General features: G+C 64.1%; 1 protein-coding gene across 1 annotated transcript; it reads right to left on the bottom strand.

The window, feature by feature from the left end:
- Positions 1–814: 814 nt before the first annotated feature.
- On the bottom strand, positions 815–13,017 carry FAM131C (family with sequence similarity 131 member C). Its single transcript, XM_087820762.1, has 7 exons — positions 12,943–13,017; positions 5,587–5,699; positions 4,645–4,680; positions 4,308–4,401; positions 2,643–2,825; positions 2,271–2,381; positions 815–1,657 (listed from the first exon to the last, which is right to left on the bottom strand). Exons 1-7 carry the CDS (start codon positions 12,962–12,964, stop codon positions 1,377–1,379), a joined length of 840 nt encoding a protein of 279 aa, XP_087676888.1. The 5' UTR covers positions 12,965–13,017; the 3' UTR covers positions 815–1,376.
- Positions 13,018–14,651: the final 1,634 nt, after the last annotated feature.

Below are 14,651 nucleotides of genomic sequence, written 5' to 3'. Positions count from 1 at the left end.
GAAGGAGACGGGCAGGCATCCTGCTCCCTGCCCCCATCACCACGCCCCCCCGCCCAGCGCAGCTCCTCCGTGAGGCAGGCAGCTCTAACCAGCACCTAAGAGGGCTCCATAGTCACCATGTCCCGTCTTGGGTGGGACAAGTGCCACACGCCTGGAAGGACAAATCCCACCGCGGACTGAACTCAGAATGCGAGACAGCGGAAAACCAGGACACGTGTCCATCGCATTCACCGATGCGGAGATCGGCGCACGCTGTCACCAAGCGCCGGCGTAGACCCCCTGGGGGTGGGCTCCCAACCAGAGGCTCCTGAGGAAAATAAAGCCATTTCCCAGAGCCTAGTTCATCCCTCATCTCAGCGCCAAGGGCGCCGGCTTGGCGCCTCAGCTTCTTACCTGAGCTGGCTGCTGGCGGCTGCTAGTGGCCACGTGGGAGCTGCAGGCCTGGGTTCCTGTCTCCCACTCCTCACGCCCCCCTTCCCGGCAGGGAGATATGCAAGGGAGCGGGTCCCCGCTGGGTCTTATGATGATCATCCTCAGGTATAAGCAGGGCCCTGTGGCCCAGCTACCTTCGCCCCAGCCCCGGCCTCCTCAGCTGAGCCCCGGCTGGGGCACCAGGTGCGGCTCCTCGGGCGTCCGCAGAGCCCCAGGCATCTCCTATGAGGACTCTCCCAGCTGGTGGCAGCTCGCTGGCCAGCTGTGCGTGTGCTGAGGGGTAGGGCCCTCCCCTAAGTCCCTCTAGACCCTCTGCGAGGGAGCCCCAAGGCCACAGTTTCTCCAGCAGAGACCAGGCCAAGTTCATCCAGTGAATCCACCACTTTAATGTCCTCAGAGAACTTCCAGGGAGCTGGAGGGAGGGTGCAAGGGCAGGGAGCAGGGGAACCAGGGTTCAGAGTGAGGGACAGACAGACAGTCCTGGAGACAGGTGTCCTCGTGACCACAGCTTAGGAGCAGATGCTGAGCTACCAGGAGAGGCTACCCCACCTCCGATGGGGGCCGAAGCACAGAGGGAGACGGGGAGAGGCTGAGCTCCAAGAGCAGGCGGGGTCCCCGGCCCCCACTCCAGGCGGGTCTCCCAGGCCCTTTCATGTCGTCTGCCTGGGGCCCGGCTGCTGGCTCCTCTGGGCGGCCTGCCCGGGTGTCTGGTGAGTCCTCCAGCTCACCGGGGGCAGGAACCCTGCGGGGAGAGGTGCCCACATGAGCCAAGAAGGGAGAGGGGGGCTGGGGGCTGGACCACAGAGGCACAAAGCCGTCCACGGCAGTGCTGGCCGCCCATCCCCGCCTCCCACCCCGTGCCTGCCCCGAGGGGTCCAGAGGCCCAGCCGGCGGTCCTGATGGGCCTGAGCTGCCCACTGGGCGAGGTCGGGTGCGAGCGGGCCTCAGTTATAGAAAACCTCGTCTTCCTGGGAGATGGAGCCGCTGTCCACCGAGGGGAGGGAGCCCTGCAGGCAGGCCCCGGCCTCAGGCCCCGGGCCCCCGGGCAGCCGCTTCCGCTGCTGCAGTTCGGGGCTGGGGGGCTGGGGGGCAGCAGCCATGATGGGGGGCTCCTCGGGTGAGGGCCAGCCGTCAGGGGACAGGCCGGGGGAGGAGAGGGCCAGGAGACTGTCATCTTGCGAGGGGCCACTCAGGAGGCTGTCCTGAAGGTAGATGCTGTCCAGGTCTGGAAAACCAGAGGGAGGGGGGTAAGGGATGGAGGCCGGGACCCCCTCCTCACCCTCTCCAGGTGTGTGAGTGTGGGCAAGGGGCAGAAGACCAGCCTGCAAATCCTGTGTTGTCACTGCCAAGCTGCGTGACCTCAGGAGAGTCACCGCACCTCTCTGAGCCCCCGTTTCTCCCCGGGAGTCACAGGAGTGGCGACAGCAGGGCCTGGAGTTAAGGGCGGCTCTGCACGGAAGCCTGGGCTCTGAGAACGGGGCGCCCAGTGCTCCGCCCGAGCCTCAGTCCCGCCAGTCGGAGGGTTAAGTGAGATAATAGGTATGCAGGCTTCACCCAGGGCCCAGGCTCCCCGCAGCCTCAGCAGCAACCCTGGGCTCCAGCACACAAAGCCCTTAATTCACATGACCTATTATTATCGTTGTGACTATTTTCTGCTTTATGCCCATGCACCCCTTGGGCGATGGGCAGGGCGAGGATCACCAGCCCCCTCTTTCAGATGAAGAAACTGAGGCTGAGGGAAGAAGGGGCTCATCTGAGGCCTCAGTGCATTTGGTGACAGGGGGGCATCCAGCTCCAGCTCTGCCCCACCCGCCCGCCCCAGTGCCCGCTCGGGGTACCCTGCAGCTGGACGAGGTCCGGGGGGCTGTTCTCGGGGTGCAGCTCCTCATCCTCCAGCGAGGACCAGGCACTCAGTGTGGCCTCTGTGATGGCAAACTGCTCAGCAACCCCTGTGGGGGACAGCGGGACCCAGCTGAGCGAGAGCATGGCAGAGGGTGGGGGCCCGCAGTGCAGGGATGGCCTGGCATCGACAGCCAGGGGTCACCTGGGCTGTCCCTCCCGGCCCCGGTGATTGCAGTGCCACCTAATGCCCTGGCCACCCCATGCCATTGTTTTCCCTGCCCAGACAATAACCCGGGGGTGACGCTGTGGCCCCTAAGGACCAGAGCCCTGGCCGGTGCCCGACCCCGAGCTCCCTGCCCCCCACTGACCGGCAGCAAAGCGGGCCTCACGCAGCTCGTCCGGGAGGCAGCAGTAATGCTCATCCTCGGTGGGCGACAGCTCCCAGCCCGACCGCTGCGCACTCCAGCCCTTCCACTCGATGAGGTGGGCCACACGGCCACGCGCCATGGCCGTGGGCTTCGTGATGTGGTCCTTGAAGCTCTGCACCACCCCTGGGGACATGGAGAGCAGTCGGGTGACTGTCCCGACACAAGGCCCAGCTCAGAGCTGCACCCCAGTAGCTCAGGCCCATCCGATGGCCTGTACCCCACATCCATTCAATGCCTGTGCCACCCCCTGCCCCACACCCTCCCAGTGTCCTGCTCCCAGTCAGCATCCCTGGCCTCACTAGAGGCCAGACTGGGGGCTGAGAAAGCCAGGAGGAGGGCACCGATGTCCTCCTGATAGCGATGGGGAGCCACAGCGGGGTAATGAGCCGGAGAGTGGCAGGTTAGATCCGCAGTGTAGGGGCTTAGGGGCCAAGGGGATCCAGCAGGAGACAAGGGCTGGGCAGACAGGGAGCAGGGCCCGGAGGGGTTCTGAGGGTGGGCCAGTCGGGGGTGGAAGCTGACAGAGGGCTGTCAAGAATGATTCAGCATCTCCTTTAACCCAGGCTGACGACAGGTGCGGGTGTCACCGGAGCTCCAGAGCCAGGGCGGAAAGGGCAGCAATGCTTTAGAAAGACAGAGGTCCACAAAGGAGACTAGAGCGCGGTGGGAAAAGGGGGAACAGGGAGGTGAGGAGGGAGGGGGGAACCCCTCCCCCCAGTTGGGGAGTGCTGGCCACTAGAGGAAGTTTGGGAGGAGGTGGTTCCCGTGGTCCCGAGGGGCAGGTGAGGTGGAGGGAACAGCACAGCCCAAGTAGGGAGGGAGGGCAGCCAGGGCCCTGGGAGCCAGGGAGGGGAGGCAGCCGGATTTAATGAAAAGCTAGCGCAAGGCACCCCAGCAAAGCCGTGAGCACAGGGATGCTGAGGGGGCCCAGAGGCCGCGCTGTGGGAGGGGGCAAGGGCAGGGGCTGGGGTGGCCCCCTGAGGTTCCCTCCCAGGCCTGCGCACCCACCCCCGTGTCACGCCTGCACCCTTCTCTGCAGATCTGCCCTCAGCTATGGCACCTGCCTCACCCAGAGATGCCCGGAGGGCGCGGGTCCTCCCCAGGGGCAGACCGAGGGAGTAATAAGAAGTCAGCCAACTCGCTTAGGTGCCCTCAATCCTGCGTGATCCGTGCCGCCGAGCTCCCTGGGTCAGGCGTGGAAGGGGGGCTTCTGCCCAGACCCTGCCCAGCTCCTCCCCGGAATGCGCTCGCTCCCGCAGGCTGCCCCCAAGAAAGCCCCTCGGTAAGAGGCTCTGGTTCCAGGGGACAGAGCAAGGTGGCCAACGTGCAGGTTTCATCCCCGGCAGAGGCGGGGAGTCCACACCAGGCAGACAGCTGAGAAATGGGCCAGCCCTCAGGGCCTGGGAGGCCCGCCATCCAGCCCGCGGGGGGGCCTGGGTCGCTACTCCCTGCAGAGCCCTTGGAGCCGGCCATTCGCAAAGCGTGGATCCTGGGGCCCAGCCTTCCGGCTGCCACTCAGTCTTGTCTCCCCGCCCCCAGCGCACACGGAGCTAGTTCGGGGTGGGCTGTGCAAGCTCCCAGGGCAGGAGAGGGTAGCTGCCCTACCCACGAGGGAGGAGGTTGCCAGGGCTGCCACGCTGTAGCTGCTGGAGCAGGCTCTGGAGTGGGACGGGTAGCCATTGGTCGTCTGGAAGCACCTCTGCGGGAGGGGGAGGGGTCAGCAGGGGGGCAGACCTACCTGAGGAAGGCCCCCCATCACCATCACCATTATCCCCCCTCCCCAGGGCCACTGGGCCGCGGGCAGGGCCAGGGTGACCCTGCCAACTCCCACAGGACCATTCCCGCCCCCCCCCCCGCCCCGAGGGCTGGCAGGACTGTGCCCACCTGTGCCCAGCGGAAGGGGGGGCAATGGCTGGGCTGGAGGACTGGAAAGTGCACTGACCTGCCAAGGATCCCAACAGAAATCCATCTGTTTGTCCTAAAATCAAAGGAGAGAGGATCAGGCAGGGCCTGGCATGGTGCCGGCAGGTGCCAATCGTCCTAGACCCCTGGGTGGAGGTGTGGGCCACCTTCTGGTGGTCCCCGCGGCTGGGGTCTGCCTACTCCTGGGTCGTGCCCTGCTGTCCCCCGGCCTGCAGAGAAAGAAGTGTGGGGGGGGGGCAGGGACAGTGGAGGGGACAGGCTCTGCCAGGAGAGGCAGTGGAGGCAGGGGGTAGACCAGACCTGGGTTCGAGTTTTGACTCGGCCACTTCCGCCTGGGTGTCCTTAGACTAGTGACACAACATCTCAGAACATCAGTCTCGTCCTCTGTGAAATGGGACAGTGCCGTTTATCCCTGGGTTGTGGTGAAGCACATGACATCGTGTGGGCACGGTGTCTAGCACAATGCTTAGCAGGTGATATGTGCTCAAAATAAAAAAGGTAATTACATCGATCGCTAGGTCCCAGTCACCACCTCTGGGGCGAGCTCGAGGGTGGGGAAATGCGCCAGGAATTGAGGCCCCCGGAGAGATGTGAGAATTCTACCCCGTTTGCTCCCAGCGGGCAGTGTGGGCTGCTAAGGCGTCCTGGGCCGGGAACAAAACTTCTTTGCAAGGTTGAGTTAAATGGGGCAGGAAGCCCTTGCGGGGCGGGGGGCTCTCTTTTCTACACAAGCCTGGTCTAGTCCCTGAATGGCCAGCCCGGGTCAGACCTCCACCCACCTGAATTCCAAACCTTAGGGGCCCTGAGCCCACGTTTGGCAGAGCGGGGCGGAGACTGGTGGTTCCCGCTCCCTGCGGGAGCTGCAGGGGACAGCCAGGGACCGGGGCGGAGGCAGGGATGGAGGCGGGGGGGGGGGTGGGGGGTGGGGGTGGGGGGGGTGGGTGGAGCGTGACCAGTTTACCTTGCCAGCCACATAGTCCGGAAGAGCGGCAGGGGGGCAGCTGGAGGGCGGTGGGCTCAGGGGGTCTGTGCCCCCGGGCGAGGGGCAATCCTCGGGGCCGCTGGCGAACAGATCTGGGGACAAGAAAGGTGGGAGCTGCTTAGGAAACTCTCCCGCTTGTGAGGCTGCTTGGGCGGGCCTGAGAGGTGGGTTTACTTCATTGTCCCCATGTCACTGTTAGAAAATGGACTCGAAGCCCCAGCAGGTGAGTCCAGCCTGGTCCCCTCAGTGGGCATTACATGCCCATCCGCTTCTTCCTCCATTTCCCCTCATTCTAGCACCCACATTCCGGGATTTAAAAAAAAAATTATTGATTTTAGAGAGAGAGAGAGGAAGGGAGAGAGAAACACGGATTTGGGCATCACTGGCTGATTCTTGCATGTGCCCTGACCAGGGACTGAACCCGAAACACTGGCGTATGGGGATGGCACTCTAACCAGCGGAGCTCCCCGGCCAGGGCCCCGGCATTTTTTTGACCCCACGGAGACCTCCGAGCCATTTACCCTCCTTTCCACCAGCTCCTGGCGCCCTCAGCTCTCTCCTGGCCCCACTAAGACTCCTGGCGCGTCCCAGGAGCTCTCCTTCAGAGACGCCCTCGACTCCCTCAAGCCTGGGCGCCAGCCCTGCACCCGCCCTGCCTTCTCCAGCCTCTTCCAGGGCCCCAAACTGACAACAAAGAGGCCCGAGGGCCCCGGCTTTCCAGGAAAGCCGCCGCCGTCGGGGTGGGGGGCGCAGGCGTCCTCTTCAAGGGGGCTCTGCTACTCCAGCCTCAATCACCCTTCTGACTCTGGCCACCTAATGAAGCGAGGGAGGGGGTTCCCAGGCACTTGCAGACATTTGGGGTGTCTGCAAAGGAGAGGCCAGCACCTCACCCACCCCTGGCTGGATGTCTGCTTAACCGGGGAGGGACGGCTGGGGCTGGGGCTGGGGCTGGGGCTGGGGCTGGGGCTGGGGCTGGGGCTGGGGCAGGGGCTGGGGCAGGGCCCGGTACAGCGAGAGCTTTCTCCTTGTGTGTGCCGGGTCATGACACAAAATACATTTATTCCTGTGGGCTCCAGTCAAAGAAGTTAGAGAATCACCACTCTTTTTTGTTGGTTTTGTTAATCTTCTCCCGAGGACACTTCCTTCTCCATAGGTTTTTAGAGAGAGTAGCTGGGAGGGAAGGGGGGAGAGGGAGAGAGACGTTGATGTGAGAGACACATTGACTGGCTGCCTCCTGCAAGCGCCCGGACAGGGGCGGGAGTGAACCCGCAATTGAGGTACTTGTCTTTGACCGGGAATCGAACCCACGACCCTTTGGTGCACCGGGCGACACTCTAATCACTGAGCCACACCGGCCAGGGCAGAAAGTTACTGCTCTTAAGGGTCCAGAGAGCACAAGCCGGGGCGGCCAGGGGATCTAAAAGGTGCTGGACTCTTTCCAGGGCCCCTGGCCATCGTCTGAGGCTCTCCAAGGGCTGCAAGCACAGACGGGGAGTGGGGGGGGCCGAGCACAGAGGAAACTGGCAGGTGACATCAGAGGCCTGGAGGAGACAGGACTTGAACAAGGTCATTCGTCAGGGAGGCGGCGGTGACCTGCAGGCCTCCTGGCTCCCACCCCTCGCCAGCCCTCCTGCCCCAACCTCAGCCAGAGGGGCAGGCACCTCCGCCTAAGCCGCCTGCTCCCCCCTGAGGACTTTGGCCCCGTGAGGTCCCCGGCTGGTTGCCATGGAGACGTCAGGTAATGAACCAGCCTGGGGTGAAATCACAGGCTGCTCCTTGCCCAGCTGGGACCCAGCCACGTCACCGCGGGCAGCTGGAAAAACACAGCACTTCCCGGGCGCTGGGGGCTGGGGTTCCGCCTGAGGGGCCCCCAGTCACAGCTCCCGTGGGCACCTCTCTCCCACCCGAGGGAGCGGTGGGGGCACCGCCTTCCTTTCTCAGCCCGCACCCTACTCCCCCTGACCTCAAGGTCCAGGGCTCCTTCCCACCCCCCACCTCCTGGGGCCACAGAAGTGACAGGCCTCTGGTTGTCATGACAACCCGGAGGGGCCCATTTTGGTCTTCCAAAGAGGGGGTGTCCTGCAGATGTCTCCTTCCGAAGACCAGCCTCTCCTCCTCATACTAAGGACACGTCCTGCCTCCCCGTGCCAGCTGCTCATCTGCTTTTCGGGACCAATCACCCAGACGGTTCCACCTGATGTCTAACCTAACCCCCTCCTGCTGCAAAGCTCCCGCCCCAGTTTTCTCTGCTTGTTTCTTTGGTGCGTCTGCAGCATAACCGCTCAGACACTCACACCTTTAGCTGTTCTTTGGCGCTCGTGTCCCAGCCCATTAATCATCGTGGCTGCCATCTCCCCCCAGAGGGAGGGCAGGAGGGCCCACGGTGAACCCCGCCCTTTCCCAGCAGCCCAGAGAGGGTCAAAGCTGCTCTAGAAACCACACAGTAACCGATCAGCAGCCTGTGCCCACAGCCCCTCGGGAAGCCCTGCCCCGGGCAGCCGCTGGCTTCCCCTCTAAACTGCTCAGGACCCGGCGGCTGAACGCAGGGCGCAGTCCCTCCAGCCCTCCCCTCCCCGGGTGGGCACTGGCGGCTGGACTGTCCTGCGCCAGGCTCTGGCCTTGGCTCTGAAGAGAACACACAGGGGCTCAGGCATTTTCACAGCTCCTGCCCTGGGGTTAAATCTGAGCCCTTCGCTGCCAGCTCCAGGGCTGCGGGCTGTGGCAGCCCCCGTGAGCCTCGGGGTTCTCGTCTGTGAAGTGGGAATACTGCACGCCTCCGGAAAGGGCTGCCCTGAGGACGGGGCGCCTGCCATGGATGCGCTTCACAAACGACACCTGCTCGGTCCCTGTCCCCTCCCAGACCTCACATTCTCTTTCTGGACCAAGGAGCAGATCTGGGTCACCACTCCTCTGGTCCTGTCCCCGGGGCTGAAGTTGGCCTTGGGGGCTCTGCAGAGGGAGGCCACCCAGGGTGAGCCCTTGGCCTCTGCCTGGTGAGTCACTGATGGCGACAGGCCATCCTGAGCTTGGCAGAGGCTCAGCCTCGAGTAGACAGAGTGCCCCCCAGGACATTTATTTACAGGTCACCAGGGCCACTGTTGTGGCTTTATCAGTGAGCTGGTGCAGCTCAGAGCTGCCCAAGGGGGTCCCTCTCCATGCCCAACCAAGGACAGAGAGAGACAATGGGCTCCTCTCAAGAACCTTCCAGATGCCCCAATTCCTTTCTACTTCCTCTGCCATCCTGTGACCCAAGCTCTCTGAACACCCTGCTCTAGCCTCACCTCCTTCAGGCAGCCTGCCTGGATTGGCCTCTGCTATTAAGCTACTCCCTTACCAGAAGCCCTAACGGGCAGAGTCTGGTCTGCAGTGATTTGCTGTCTGTCTATTAAACACCTCCCATGTGTCGGGTACTGTCCTAGGCTGTTTCACTCACTAGCTCTTGGTTAACCCTCACAACGACCCTGCAAAGTAGGCACCGTTAGGCCCATTTTACAGATGGCGACATTAAGACTCAGAGAGCTTAGATCACTTCTGCAAGGTCAACAGCTGGCAAGTGGCAGACATGGGGTTCATGCCTAGGCCAGCCTGAAACCCCAAAGCTTGTGCTCGGGCCGCTAACCAGTGCTGATTTTCTGAGGCCATTTTCCCAAGTGTGTGTGTGTGTGTGTGTGTTAGTGTCCTGCCACCCCCACTAGATGACTCCAAGGGCAAGGCTGTGTCTCCCTCCTCAGACTGTGAGCCCCGAAAGGCCCCATTTACTCCCTCCTCAGTCTCCCCACAGTGCTCAGTGTAATACTCTGCTCCCCGGCTCTGCTGGGAGCCAGGGAGACAGGACAGGGGGGTTGGGGGTCATGGCCAATGGGCCTTGGGCACTGTGGGTGGCTGTGGTGGGCCCCCTTGGCCTGTGTCTTCTCCCAGATATAATCAGATGTCTGACCTTCCAGAAGGAAGTCGTCTGTCTCCAATCTCTGCTCTCAGCTCCCCCCTTCCCCAGTACCCGGTGCACGGAGACCCCAGGGTGGGTGGGGCCAGGAGACTGACGGGCTGGCCCGGAGGAAAGGCTGGGGCTGGCAGAGAGGTTCTAGTGCCAGGGGCAGGGGGTGAGCATTTGAGACCTTGGTGCTGGAGAGAATGGGGGGCACATGTTAAATCCCCCTGCTCCATATGGATTGTTACCAGCTGTGGCAGCAAAACCCAAACCAAATGTTGACCACTTGAGTCACTCTGGAGGGCTGCTGCTTTTAGGCACTGGCCGCATGCTCAGTTCCTCTCTCCATGTGGGAGACGAGAGACAGCAAAGGGCAGGGGCTCTAGGCTCAGGCTCTGGGGTCACGTGGACCTAGAGCCAACTCCTGTCTCTCCGTGGCTTGCTGTGTGACCTCAGGTAAGACTCTTCCTGTCTCTGAGCCCCATGTCCCTCCTCCCAGGGTTGAAGGGCAATTAACTAGGTCAGGAGGGTGAAGGCTCAGCCTGGCTCAGGATAAATGCCCACAATGACTTAAAAATAAATAATGACCACAAAATAGCTCCCAGAAACAGCATTTGCTGCCTTAATCTGGTCCCCATCACTTCCCCATGTCCTAGCACCCTGAGTGCCCACCACCTGCTACGTTTCCCATGAAAGGGTCGGGGCTTGAAGCCTCTGTAGCTCCCCCTTTCCCAGCCAAGAGGGTGTCGATCAGCCGTCTGTGTAGGGGGGCGCTAATGAAAATGAAAGTAGTAGCTAACACGAGTGCCTGGTGTGAATTAAGTCACTTAATCCCTTCCCAGCAACCCTAGGACATCAATACTGGTATCATTCCCATTTCAGAGATAAGAACACTGAGGTACACATACGCGGTTAAGTCACTGGCCGAGCTCACAGAGCTAGTGCTGCTGGAGCAGGGATGTGAACCTGGGTGGGCCAGCTCCAGCGTCAGCACTCCCGACCTCTCAGGCCTGGGCTCAGAGAAGCTGCCTGCTGCTTGGTGCTAAGAGGGGGCGGCTCTCCCAGGTGTGGCCTGTGCCTGGAGTTCAGGGTTTGGCTGGGGCGGCCCCAGCACGAGACTCCCATCCCTGGCCTGGCTTCAGGCTGTACGCCTGGCACAGGAAAGAGCTTGGAGTAAGGGGGCTGTTGTTAGGATTTGGTGCAAAGGTGGAGACCGGGCTCTAGGGCTCAGGAGCCCACAGGAGCCCGCAGTTGGAGGGGGCAGGACAGATGCCCACCGGGGTCTGAGGGCTGGAGATATGGTGCAGAGGCTAAGGGCCCATGCTCCGGAGTCGGCCTGTCTGGGTTCAAATCCTAGTTCTGCCTCTGCTATGTCTTTTCTTTTCAATTTTTAAAAATGTTTTTATTGCTTTCAGAGAGAGGAAGGGAGAGAGAGAGAGAGATAGGAACATCAGTGATGAGAGAGAGAATCACTGATTGGCTGCCTCTTGCACACCCCTTACTGGGGATTGAGCTTGAAACCCAGGCATGTGCCTGGACTGGAAATCGAACTGTGACCTCCTGGTTTATAGGTTGATGCTCAACCACTGAGCTACGCCAGCTGGGCTCTGCTATTTCTTATATGCAGCCCCTGAGCAAGTCACTCAACTCCCCTCTGCTCAGTTTCCCATCTGGAAAATGGGGATAGTGAGAGTATGTACCACTAGTTTGTTGTGCCTAAAAGGTCCCATCCAGTGCCTGGTCTGCTGGAAGCACTCAGCATTAGCGACAATTAGCGGGGTGTATGGCCTCTGCTCAGTAGTTCAGCCACCCAGAGTCTCTGGGACGATGGCTGATGGTACTCACACCCTGTCAGAGGACCTGGGCCCTGGTCCTGACCCTGCCCTGAGTGACCTTGGCAGGTGTCCCTTCCTCCCGGCCTCTGAACTGCACACAGCTGGCTGCAGCTCCCAGGCAAGTCCCCAGCCCCTCACATGTGATAGCCAAATGATGGGAAGGGAAGTTACCAAGGAAACACCGGGTCCCAAATCCCCCAACACCCAGAAGCTGCCCAGAGTGGGGGTTTCTGGAAGGAGACCAAGAGCCAGTCAAGCCTAAGGGACCCTAAACACTTCAACTCTTAACACCACCTTCCCACTCTGGCCAGGCTGTAGGCCTCCCGAGCAGGTGCTGTGCTCAGGGACACTGGATGCCCAGCATGTGCAGGTGCCTGGCACACAGTAGGTGTCACGCTGGTATCAGCTTAATGAATAAGTGGATAAACCTCCCACCCACGATCCCAGCCCTGACACCCTCCTGAGACATCCTGAGCCACTTGGCTGAATGTTCCACATGGACCGGTGGTGAGCAGAGCCCTTGAGGGGCCATGGGATGAAGGGCCATGGGGCCAGGGCAAGGGCAAGGACAAGGTCCCCTCCCCTCCAGGGCCTGCCCAGCCCCTCCCCAAGGCCTGTTCATCCCTCTGCACCTGCAAAAGCTACTGGGGGTGATGGATGGGCTGGCAGCCCCCCAAGGCCCTGTGGTTGGGGTCAGTGGATTTGGCCAGTCACCTGCACCCCAGCCCTGCCCCCTTCCGCTGTGGGGTGAAAACTGGTGGTGGGCAAAGGCCCAGCAAACCTCTTGGAAGGTTGCTCAGCAGCCTGTTGGAAAGCTGGTGGGGTTGGGGGTCCAAAGACCAACATGCCCCCCTCCAGGGCAGCTCACCGGAGCTCCTGAGACCCCCGAGGGGAGAGCAGTGGGGCTGAGGCACAGGAGGGGAGCCAGGGTGCCGGCCAGGGTGGCCCTGAAAGCTCAGAGACGGAGGGAAAGGCCCAGGGGACACTGGGAACAGCAGCTGTCCCTGTTCCTTCCCGTGCCCTGACCGAGGGTGGGGGGGTGAGGAGTCAGGATGCGGGTCCAGGACCCAGAACCTTCACACCTGCTCGCCCCCTCTCACCCCTGGCTGCCCATGGGGTTCAGGGGCTGAGGCAGAGGCACGGGATAGGGGGGCACAAATGGGGGTGTTGAGATAGTAAGGCCTGGGTCTTGGGGGTGGGTGGGAGGGAGAGCGCTCTCCTGGTGACCCCCAAGTCCCCCCGAATAGTCAGGAGCGCGCAGAAGCCTCCCGCCTCTCCAGGACCCTCGCGGGGGGCGTGTGGCCGCAGGGAAGTCGGCCCCTGCTCAGGGCCCCCCAGGGTGCGGCGCCCGGCGGCGCGGCGACCTCCCCGCGCTCCCCACCCTCCCGCCCGGTCCCGGGGCGCCGCGTCTCCGGGGGCTCGGCCGGCGCGGGTGGGGATGCTGCGGGGCGGGGCGGCGGGTCGCGCTCCCTGCTCACCCCAGGGGCCTGGGAGCGGCCCCGGGCAACGTGCGCGCGTCCTCGGGCGGGAACCCGGGCCCCCAACCCCGCCCGCCCGCCCGCGGGCCCTCACCTCGCGACACGCAGGAGCCCATCACGGGGCCGCGGGGCCGGGCCGCTGCGCCTCGGGTGCGTCGGGCCGCCGGGCGCTCATGTCTTCGCGGCGCGGGGCTCGCGCGGCGCGGGCGCAGCCGGAGGGCGGGGGAAGGGGCCCGGTCCTCTCGGTTCGGCCGCCGCTCTGCCCGCGTCCCCACCGCCCGCGCCGCGGCAGCCTCCGCGCCCGCTCCAGCCAGCGCCGCGGAGGGGCGGGGCCGGGACCGCGAGCCTGAGCCGCGAGCGCCGAGCGCGGAGCCGCGGGTGCCCGCCCCCTCCAGCCCCGCCCCGGGTCCTCCAGCCCCGCCCCCTCCAGCCCCGCCCCGGGTCCTCCAGCCCCGCCCCCTCCAGCCCCGCCCCGGGTCCTCCAGCCCCGCCCCTTCCAGCCCCGCCCCGGGTCCTCCAGCCCCGCCCCCTCCAGCCCCGCCCCAGGTCATCCAGCCCCGCCCCTTCCAGCCCCGCCCCAGGTCATCCAGCCCCGCCCCTTCCAGCCCCGCTCCGGGTCATCCAGCCCCGCCCCTTCCAGCCCCGCCCCGCCCCGGGTCCTCCAGCCCCGCCCCTTCCAACCCCGCCCCGGGTCCTTCAGCCCCGCCCCTTCCAGCCCCAAGCCCCGCCCCTCAACCTCCGCCCCGCCTCCTTCAGCCTCCACCCCGCCCCTTCCAGCCACAAGCCCCGCCCTTCAGTCTCCACCACGCCCCTTCCAGGCACAAACCACGCCCCTTCCACCCACAAAGCCCCGCCCTTCAGTCTCTGTCACGCCCCTTCCAGCCACAAGCCCCGCCCCTTCCTCCTCCACTCCGCCCCTTCCAGCCCTGGGGCGGCGGGGTGTCGGGGTTTAGGGGCGTGCGGGTGGGGTACTCCTGGCGCTCACCTCGCGCCACCTGGTGACGGGGCTGAAGGCCGGGGAAGGGGAGCGGAGAGATCCCCGGCCTGTGGGACGCAGCGTCCACTCCCGGGCTCACTTCACAGCCTGGACCCGCGGGAGCCGGGCGCAGTGACCGCCCCTCCCGGGCCCCCTGCGGGGAAGAGACGGGCTCGCGGAGGCCCTGGGTGTGGGAAGGTGGCCCGGGAGGCGTGGGGGCACCGCAGTGTCCTCGTGGCATCGCCCCACGGGGCCTCCCGCAGCCCTGAAGGCGCCGCACCTGCCTCCCCGGGATCAGCTAGGACCAGGGGCACCCAGGCCCGAGGATCTCCTCGCCCGGTCCCCTGTCCAACCCTGCACACGCACACGCTCTCGCACGTGTGCACACGCGAATTCTTGCACACCCACCGGCCGGCCCACACACCGGGCGCACAGCACACACCAGCAGCCGCGCTGGCCCGGCTCCCCGCAAACCTCCCCAAGCACAGGGCTCTCCTGCACCCAAAGGCGCGCTCTCCCCCGCGGGCCTGTCTCACTGCATCCTTACACCTACCTGTGCCCAGGAGGGGCAGGTGTCCCTGTGTCCCTGTCACACAGGCAGGCGAGGGGCAGGGCTCACTGGTTTCCTTCAGACGCCTGGTGGCGGCCCTGCAGGGTGAAGGGGGTTGGAGGCAGGGCATGGGCTGGAGCTAAAGGCTGGACCAGGCAGGGCCTGAACTGGGGGGGGGGGGGGTTCGGGATGGGACTGGGAGTTGGCCTTCTTCTCTCTCCCCAGAGAAAAGTCTGGTGGACAGTGGCCCTGGCCATTGCTGTCAGCTGACCTGGTG

Source organism: Miniopterus natalensis, chromosome 9 (genome assembly GCF_054644295.1).
Source record: "Miniopterus natalensis isolate mMinNat1 chromosome 9, mMinNat1.hap1, whole genome shotgun sequence".
Lineage (NCBI taxonomy): Eukaryota > Metazoa > Chordata > Mammalia > Chiroptera > Miniopteridae > Miniopterus > Miniopterus natalensis.
The sequence above is the reverse complement of the archived record's forward strand: the minus strand, read 5'-3'. Positions and strand labels throughout refer to the sequence as shown.

Coding starts and splice junctions, on each gene's coding strand:
- FAM131C (XM_087820762.1), bottom strand. CDS start 12,964: ATGGGCTCCTGCGTGTCGCGAG. Junction 4,402..4,644: donor TCTGTTGGGATCCTTGGCAG/GTCAGTGCACTT, acceptor CCCCTCCCGCAG/AGGTGCTTCCAGACGACCAA. Junction 1,658..2,270: donor GGACCTCGTCCAGCTGCAGG/GTACCCCGAGCG, acceptor CTGGTTTTCCAG/ACCTGGACAGCATCTACCTT.